The sequence below is a fragment of the Apium graveolens genome, chromosome 11, assembly GCF_009905375.1.
Source record: "Apium graveolens cultivar Ventura chromosome 11, ASM990537v1, whole genome shotgun sequence".
NCBI lineage: Eukaryota > Viridiplantae > Streptophyta > Magnoliopsida > Apiales > Apiaceae > Apium > Apium graveolens.
Genome location: NC_133657.1, coordinates 187352522 through 187361873, shown reverse-complemented (window position 1 = coordinate 187361873; position 9352 = coordinate 187352522). Strand labels below are relative to the sequence as shown.

Here is a 9352-nt window from a genome sequence, read left to right as displayed (position 1 = left end):
AAAGATGGGTTAAAAAAATTGAAACCTATAAATTGAATTTACTATTTTTCAACCAAAATATGTTTGAGTTAAATAAACGATTTAAATCCGATGAAATAAGGTGAATTTGGATCGGTGTACACCTTTACGCATTAGACGAAACCGATTCTTAAACAATACGAATACTCGTATATATAAAATTTCGGGTAATGATGTCCTTGCCGTAAAATATCAATGACGGAACCGAATATTTTAAAATCTTGATGGCTAACTTAAACTTTTTGTCTAAGCTTGACACATAAAACTAAATAAGCCAAGAAATAAACAGGCTCGCCCAAATTATTATATAAGCAATAGATCTAGGGTTTACAAACACCTCTCAAACTAAACCCCAATCCACAAAATTCACACGAACAAGGTATCGTATATGCTCAATTACACATATTATCTTTCAATTTTACGTCAATTAATTGTTGTAATTTTGATTAATTGTTTATTACAGGTTACAATTAAAAGAAAAATGTCTGGTGCTAAAGAGCCTCAAGAATATCGAATATTTGTTGGGGGATTATCGTGGGAAGTCACTGAGCGTCAGCTTGAAGATGCGTTCTCTCGTTTCGGCAAAATTATTGACTCCCAGGTTTTTATTTTTCTTGAATTGTATGTGTTTTGATGTTTTTGTGTGTATATTTTTATGTGGGTTTTGTTGGTATGTGTGAATTGTGAAATTTTGGGATCTGGGTTGTTTTGGTTTTCGTGTTTGGTTGTCGGGTTTAATTGTTTTTTTGGTTTTGGGTTGTGGTGGGTTGTGAGGGTGAATTGATGTGTTGTAGGTTTAAGGGGTTTTAGGTATGTTTTTGAAGAAAATAATGAAGCCCGGACAATTATCTTGCAAGTTGTTTAATTAAATTTTTAGTACAAATACTTTTGTATAAACTATCTTAGTATGTAGTTCTTGTTTTCTTAAGGATATATAGATTGGGAGTGATATTTTTGGTTTCAGGTAATGATTGTGAAAGTTTATTTGGGGTGGGTCTAAATTTTTATTACGCTTTGATGAAAATGAATATTTAAGGTTCAAGGGTAAAAGTTCTAATTAACGGGGCATTCTGGGTTAAAAAATGAAATTCATAATATTTTTTTGACCGGAACAATCTTGCAAAAGTTGTGATGTTTAAATGATATCTTAGTAGTCTATAGGAGAAGATTTGAGCTTACTACAGTTTTCTTATCAACCTAGTGCACGGATAAGATTTTTTATTTTTGTTGTTCTTGAGTTAATGAAACTGCTATGTTAATGAATACGATGGACAACAGTTTTTATTCAGTATAATATGTTGGTATGTGTTTATCTATCATATTGATACCTTTTGTGCATTATTATATAGTTTTTACAACTTATTTAATTTATTAATTAAATTTACTCATATGTGGCCTTTTTTTGGTAATACTGCTGCGAGGTATGATTTGCCTTAAGTTGAATTTAAAGGAGCTTTTGGTAAATTTGTTTTGCACCATTGAAGCCAAGTGTTAGATGTTTGATTGAATTTTCTCAGCTGGTTCTGTTCAGATTTTAATGTATGAGTCACTGTCTCTGTCTCAGAAGGCTGATTGAGTTGAATATCAGATTCATCAGGTTCTTTTGTATCAGAACAATTTCTTCAGTATAAAATAAAATCCGCGGTAAGGTATCAGTTACGGAAGACCTGAGATGACATTGGACTGCCTCTGATCCGTGATGAATTTAAATTAATCCATAAGATATTTGTTGTTGGATAGAACTGAAGTCCTATGTTCATTATTGTTTCTAATTTTCGAGTGATTATCATAGTTTCCATAAGCTGAATTGCCTCTGGTGGTATGATGAAAACAATAAAACTAACAAAGTTTATAGATTGAAGAATTTTGCGTGTGTGACAGGCAGATGAGCTTCACCAAGATTGCATGAATATACAGTATTACATGCTTAAAAACTAATGTTTGCGGTATCCCATCGGTTATCAGATTATAGCCAAGATTAGTTTTAAGCCAATTCGCTAAGGTCTGTAGGTAGTAGAAATAGCGCATGCAAAGGATGCAGATTAATTCTGAACAAACAATTGTTTACTAGACTGCAGTTTCGTCCTCTGTGTCTCCAGCTAGCCTTCACCCTCTTCGTGATGATAGCTCTCTTCCGCGCTCTTCCCGGTGACAGAAATATTTAAGCAGTGAAATATGATGTTTGTAACGGTGGATACGGTGTATGCCTATGGACTTTTAATTTGGAATAAGTTCAGTGGCTTTGCAACGTGACATATATCTTTTTTTCATGCCAAATTCTAGTAGGGTTAAATCCTTAGTTCTTTTTGTTGTAGAATACAGTCTCTCGTTTGAACACATTAGTTTACATAGTTATCTTGCAAGAACCCTCGGTGGATGGGAAATGATAAGTCTGTTGCTTCCTGTTGCTTCCTGTTGCATTCTTCTAGAGGAAACAGTGATTTTATTTTAGCTCTGTATCCCAGTTTAGTACTCTATTCAAAAAGGTTTTGCTTGTTGGAGTTATAAGATGACATATTGGTTCTCTAAGTGAAGAGTCTCATGTAAGCTGGATCAATATCCAAACCTGGGTATTGAAACCGATTACAAGTCCTGCATCTTCTTTTTCCTTTATTCTTGTAAAGCCTTTCTTGCATGTGCAGTCATCATTCACAGGGTATTTGTACTCATATAGGAATTGGATGGTCGTTAAGGGTGGTGCTTCAGATCAGTTGATGTAATTGTCCTGCATGCCTGATTATATATGATGGATCAGTGTTTGAACTTGGCCTAATGAGTTGAATTTGATTGCTTACTGATGCGTAGGAACATGAGTCAGGCTAATCAGTTCACCTCAAGTCTGAAATAGGTTGTGAACTAGTGATTCATATGGATTTGACACTAATTCAATGTTTTCTGGAGAAGGATTAGGAGACGTCTTTGACACCAACTTTTGACACGTACGATTTTGAAGTCAACTTGTTTTTAGTGTCGCTTGATGCTGTTGATTTTCCGTATTAAATTATCTTTTTGGAATGTTTTGTGTTGAAGACGTAACAGATTCTTACTTCTTGTTTCCTCCCCTTCATGGTTGTTCATGGTTCCGTTTGAGTTCACTTTCTGTTTGTGCTGTTTGAAATCTAGTGGTCAAATGAGAGGTTCTGCTTTATTTTGAATAAACTGTACTCGAGCGAATGGCGTCTGTAGTTATTTCATTGAGCCTTGTAACATTCAGTGCATGCATGCTTTATACCGGGGTTTGACTGTTCTATATTACGTTGCGAGCAAAACAGTGTTAAGTTCTTTCAAAGATTGAATTGTACAGTATTCTGGACTCTCCTATTCAAGTAAGAAAACTTTTTACTTCTATTAACAATTAGTGCTTGAAATGCTTGTTTTATGTATATTGGCAGAATATAATTCCTCACCCTGAACATAACATAATACTACATGAAAACAATTATATAAATTATGTTACCTGGACTCAGCTGGAAGTGGCCAACATGAATATATGTCCATGTTTCTAAGATTTGGACTCTGACATGTTTTTGCTTTAAGGTTCTAGTGCCCTTACTCCTGTTGGGAGTTCAAATATTTGAATAGAAGACGGGTACCCAAGGTGAAATAAAGAGTCTGCACAATATAAAGATAAATATTAGGATCACAGTAAATATTTCCTAAATAATATATTATAGCTCATGGGATAGTGTATATGTGATTGTAAAATAGTATGGTTTGTCAACCAGTTCATGGTGAATCTTTTCAACTCGAAGATGAGATCACGCCATATCGTCTATTGAATACTTCTTTAAAGTTTGAAAGGTGCACTTGCTTATCCTTGCTTGCTCTTGCACATTGCTGAATATATTGAGTAGGTCCAGAAGAGGAAGCCGAAATGCATTTATGTAATTTATGAAAATATTGGAGCATAAACAGTTTGGCTTGCATGGCTGCAACATGATCTAGATGAGCTAGATAATTAGACTCTACTTTAGTTGATTTAGTAATTGTATATGTGTTGGTCGTATGTGACTAGATTATTGATTTATAATCTGCAAATGATAATTTGAGGTTACGAAATGCTTATATATATTATCTCTTTATTGAAGCCTGATAATTTTTTAGAATGCAAGTATATGCTAATAGTGTACTTTATACAATTACTTAGGTACCTGGATTCAGGCTGACTTGATCTGAGTTACTAATAACCGTCATTAGAAGTAGCATACTGTATGAGTGTTCTTACACGGCATCAAATTATGAGTATACACTGTTCTTTAGGATTCCTCTCCATAGTGGTTCTCTGTTGGTGCTAATTTATGAATATTTGTCTTGTGAACTTCAAACTGTAGATCATGATGGAAAGAGACACTGGGCGCCCTCGGGGCTTTGGATTTCTGACATTTGCAGATCGTCGTGGAATGGAAGATGCAATAAGGGAAATGCATGGCAGGGAGTTGGGTGATCGAGCAATCTCAGTGAACAAGGCCCAGCCAAAGATGGGTGGTGATGATGCAGGTCAGCGCTATAGTGCAGGTTACCCATCTGGTGGCAGGGGAAGCTATGGAGGAGATAGATCGTCAGGGCCAGACGAGTGCTTCAAGTGTGGGAGGCCTGGGCACTGGGCCCGAGACTGCCCTTCAGCAGGTGGTGGCCGAGTTGGTGGTCATTTGTCATCGGTCTCCAGGTTTGCTGGGTCTGGTGGCCGTGGGGATCGTTTTGGTGATCGATATGGTGAACGTGATCGTTTTGTTGATGATAGATATGATGGAGGACGTTATGGAGGGGATCGCTATGAAATCAGAGAGACAAAATATGGGAGTCGTGATTATGTTACTGACAGGTATCCTCGTCTTAATATAAAGCTTAATTATGTCTTTAATAATATACTTCTCTCATTATGCCATATTAGTATAGAAAGCTGGCCGCCTTGGTTGTTTTTGGTCCCTACAAGCAAGAGGCTGTGTGACTTGATTCTGTCTGCATTTCTATTGAAACTGGATATGATAGTGTTTGCTAAAAAAAATCTTTACTGCTTGCGTTTATATGTTCTCAGGAAAACTAGTATTTTAATGTCCATCACTTTTACTACATAATCATCCAGGTATCCTCCCAGCAGTGATCGCTTTGTAGGTGATCGGTATGGAGATTCAGATCGCTACCCAACAAATGGATATGGCAAAGAGAGACTGTATGAAAGGGATGCTGGCCCAAGGCGAAGCAGTGAAAGGTATGGAGGTGGAGGTCCAGCACGCTATGAAGGAAAAGGTTACAGAGACAGAGCTGGTCCGTATGACCGCCCCAGGAGGGCAGGACAACCCTCTTCCTTCGACCGTTACTAGATCATCCTATCAGTTCTAAACTGTACTAGTAGTTTATGGGTATCGAATTTCTATATGTTCGTAGGATGTTTGCAATTTTTCAGCTTTTGATGTTCGACGCTCGACGCCGATGATTTTCGTGAAGTCTCTGCTAGTTTGTCTTTTCAAATCCCTGATCAGTGATTGCCCTAGGAACTGATTGTTAAAGAATTATGTAGACACTAGAAACTATGGATGTGGAAATGATATTTTAACCTTTTGATCTAAGAATCCATTTCAATAGGTTCTTACTTTGGCTTTGCAACTAGTTACTTCGGTGGACTGTATGTGCCAAATTGAAGTGTACATCATCGAAGCCTACACCAGTAAAAGGTTCTAATGGTTGATTAGTCTAAGAGTATCTGATATACAGGTTACAATTCACACAATATCAAGTTAACTTTATAAGTGAAGGCTCCACCAGGACCCCCACAACAGCTTTGCAAATGGGGCTTGCTCAACACTAAATGATAAGTTTCTACATCTACTTGCCAGACAGGTACATTCCCTATTTTAACATTTTGGGAAAAATAGTAGACTTCTTTCTTCTTTTTTTGTTTGGAGCAAACTGTATGTATGGACGGAAAGTCTTATGGGACAATCTCTCCTTGTATTTGGGTAGGAGGACTTGAGAGATAATACAGCACATATTAATAAGCTCCCAATTATACATTTAATTTAACTGCAATAGTCAAAACAAATGCCTTTCCATATAATTAATATCTTCACTACTAAATTATTTCTTCCAAGTATCTTCCTCTTCCAGGGTATCAATCACAACCACACAAGCCACAGCCATCTTTTATTGACTAGTTAGTTACTATTTTTAGTTTTCAATCACCAGTCTCCTCCACTAAATAAATCTCAAATTTTCTACAGGTATCCATCTGTTAATTTCTACAGGCCCATCTATACGAGTCAAAAAACTTGCACAAAAGTCTCCACTACAATTCTCACTTCTATTTCAAGTTCTCTTCTATAAAAATCCCAAACATGTAGGAATTTTAAGTATCCCCTTACTATAAAAGAACTCCTTGTGGATTAAATATTTAAATATCAAACTTTCTAACTAGCTAAATAAGCTAGCACTAGCTAGAGGTCTCATAACCAGCTAAATAAGCTATATAGTATTTGCCGGTGCAGACATGAGCCCTAACATGATGAAAACCCTAACCCTACAAATCCTTGCCGGTCGGTGGTTCATGATGTTTGCATCATTTCTAATTATGTCGGTTGCCGGTGCAACCTACATGTTCAGCCTTTACTCCGGTGACATCAAATCCGTCCTAGGTTATGACCAATCAACCCTAAACCTGCTCAGCTTCTTCAAAGACTTGGGAGCAAACGTCGGAGTTCTCTCCGGCCTAATCAATGAAGTTACTCCGCCTTACGTTGTCCTCTCAATAGGCGCAGTTCTAAACTTTTTCGGATACTTTATGATCTGGCTTGCTGTCACCAAAAGAATTTCAACTCCTCAAGTTTGGCACATGTGTTTATACTTATGTATTGGAGCAAACTCTCAATCTTTTGCCAACACCGGCGCTCTTGTCACTTGTGTACAAAACTTCCCCGAGAGCCGAGGCGCGGTACTCGGGATACTCAAGGGTTTTGTAGGACTTAGTGGAGCAATCATCACGCAAATTTACCATGCAGCCTATGGATCCAATACAAAGTCTCTTATTTTGCTTATAGGCTGGCTTCCTGCAGCTGTTTCCTTCGTTTTTCTACGTACAATTCGGATATTGAAAGTCGTTCGACAAGTGAATGAGCTCAAAATTTTCTACAAATTTCTATACATCTCACTTGGCCTTGCGGGTTTTCTCATGGTGGCTATAATTGTCGATAAACAAGTTTCATTTACGAGGAATCAGTTTCGTGGAAGCACTGCCGTGGTCGTGTTTTTTCTTATGCTACCCCTTGCAGTTGTTGTACAAGAGGAATATAATCTCTGGAAGGTTAAACAACAAGCAAAAGTCGAAATTTCTCTTTCTCAAGTAAATGTCATTACTGAGAAACCATCTCAAGAAACTCCTGTACCAGTATCGAATCAACCACCGGCTTCACCGAAAGATGATTCGTGCATGCAAAATGTTTTTCGACCACCAGCCCGAGGAGATGACTACACTATACTTCAAGCACTCTTTAGCATGGACATGCTAATCCTCTTCGTGGCGACAACTTGTGGCGTTGGTGGTACATTAACAGCTATCGATAATTTGGGACAAATTGGAATCTCACAAGGATACTCAAAACACAGCATTAGTACATTCGTATCACTTGTTAGCATATGGAATTACCTTGGACGAGTTGTAGCTGGTTTTCTATCCGAAACCTTACTGAAAAATTACAAATTTCCGAGGCCGCTAATGCTTACAACGACGCTCATTTTATCATGTGTTGGTCACCTTCTTATCGCTTTCAATGTCCCTAACTCCCTTTACTTCGCGTCGATAATCATAGGGTTCTGCTTCGGTGCACAATGGCCTTTGCTTTTCGCCATAATCTCCGAGATTTTTGGCCTAAAGTACTACTCCACATTATATAATTTCGGGTCCGTGGCAAGTCCAATTGGATTATATGTGCTCAATGTAAGGGTCACCGGTGATTTATACGACAAAGAGGCCTTGAAGCAACTGAGAGCTTCGGGACGAGATCGAATTAAAGGAGAGTCATTGGAATGCATTGGAGATGAATGTTTCAAATTGGCTTTTATTATAATCACTGTTGTGACAGCTTTTGGTGCCCTCGCTTCGGTTGTTTTGGTGCTTAGGACTAGGAAGTTCTATAAAAGTGACATTTACAAGAAGTTCCGAGAGGCCGCTGAGTCGGAGAATGCTCTGGCCGTGAAAGATGTTCCGGCAATAAAAAGCTGATGTGGAAGTAGTGCTTATATATAGACCTGATACTCAAACAAATGAATTGATATATGTCGATAGCTTATACTTGTACACTTGTGCTTCATGTATAAACCGCATGTGGAAAACCATAGAAATTTGGAAAAAAATGGTGTGGAAATGTTAAAGTTTTTACCATTTTTTTGTTAACTACTTAAGCACGCACATACAGGAGTTAGGTCAAAAAAACTCAACACTACACCAAGTTTTTATTGACGAATTTGCACCATTTGATTCTTTGTTTGCAAAGTTTAAAGATACGAGCGTTGAGTCTTGACGAGTAATATTGGGTGTAAACATTTGTGTGCGAAAATATTTTGTGAATACGTTAAACACGAGAAGTGGACGTAAATACAAGGGCTCATATCAATTTTATGGGCACTTAAATCTTTCTATTTTAGGTTCTTTTTATTCACGGAAATTTTTCTCAAAATATTTACCTTGAATCGATAAATATGGATGAGCCCGTATATCGCGACCTCCATCCATATTATATCTAGCTAAAAATTTGGAGCTATATACTTGAACAAATGAATTAACATATGTTGATAGCTTATACATAAGTTTGATGTATACACTGCATGTCAAAAATCCTAAAAATTTGGAAAATGTTGTGAATGTAAAAGTTTGATACCATTCGATTTTTTCTGTAAAAGTTTATAGAGCTAGGGAGTTCTTCTTCCCTAAAACTTGTCTTGTTAGTAGTATTAAATTTTGTATTTAATTCTCATGTTCTTGAAAAATAATAAGAAAAGGACTTGGTTAGTAATGTTTCTTTTTCTATAATAAAAACTCATCATTTGTTCTGTTCTCCTAGTCCACTTACTTCTTATGGTGGTCCATGTGTATTGAAGGTTTCAACTTCATTTTGAAAGAACCATTTTCTTGTATTCATGCAAATACATGCATTCAATAAGGCATCAATTAAAAACAAAGTTACACGCAAATGTATATGATATGTCATTTCAGTGCAGACTCAAAATGTATATGCAAATATATGCATCTGCGGGTCAATTTGAAAGTGTGCCAGTTGGTTAAGTGTAAGTCATCAAAATTAGAAACTTGAAAAAGTTGAAAAGAGTAATTTGTTAGGGTTTATGA

General features: G+C 36.9%; 2 protein-coding genes across 3 annotated transcripts; both read left to right on the top strand.

Moving 5' to 3' along the window:
- Positions 1-247: 247 nt before the first annotated feature.
- On the top strand, positions 248-5600 carry LOC141696938 (glycine-rich RNA-binding protein RZ1C). 2 transcript variants are annotated; one of them, XM_074501098.1, is made up of 4 exons: positions 248-397; positions 482-619; positions 4350-4840; positions 5102-5600. In XM_074501098.1, exons 2-4 carry the CDS (start codon positions 500-502, stop codon positions 5337-5339), a joined length of 849 nt encoding a protein of 282 aa, XP_074357199.1. In that variant the 5' UTR covers positions 248-397; positions 482-499; the 3' UTR covers positions 5340-5600. The 2 variants fall into 2 exon arrangements, with proteins under 2 accessions (XP_074357199.1, XP_074357200.1); XM_074501099.1 differs by lacking the exons at positions 248-397; positions 482-619 and adding an exon at positions 663-3344.
- A 649-nt stretch (positions 5601-6249) lies between these two features.
- Positions 6250-8389, top strand: LOC141696937 (protein NUCLEAR FUSION DEFECTIVE 4-like). Its single transcript, XM_074501096.1, has one exon. It carries the CDS (start codon positions 6503-6505, stop codon positions 8228-8230), a length of 1728 nt encoding a protein of 575 aa, XP_074357197.1. The 5' UTR covers positions 6250-6502; the 3' UTR covers positions 8231-8389.
- The last annotated feature ends 963 nt before the right edge of the window (positions 8390-9352 follow it).

Excerpts from the sequence above, each read along its gene's own strand:
- LOC141696938 (XM_074501098.1), top strand. The coding sequence starts at position 500 with ATGTCTGGTGCTAAAGAGCCTCAAGAATATCGAATATTTGTTGGGGGA. Across the intron at positions 620-4,349 it reads GCAAAATTATTGACTCCCAG|ATCATGATGGAAAGAGACAC; the intron begins GTTTTTATTTTT and ends TTCAAACTGTAG. Across the intron at positions 4,841-5,101 it reads CGTGATTATGTTACTGACAG|GTATCCTCCCAGCAGTGATC; the intron begins GTATCCTCGTCT and ends ATAATCATCCAG.
- LOC141696937 (XM_074501096.1), top strand. The coding sequence starts at position 6,503 with ATGAGCCCTAACATGATGAAAACCCTAACCCTACAAATCCTTGCCGGT.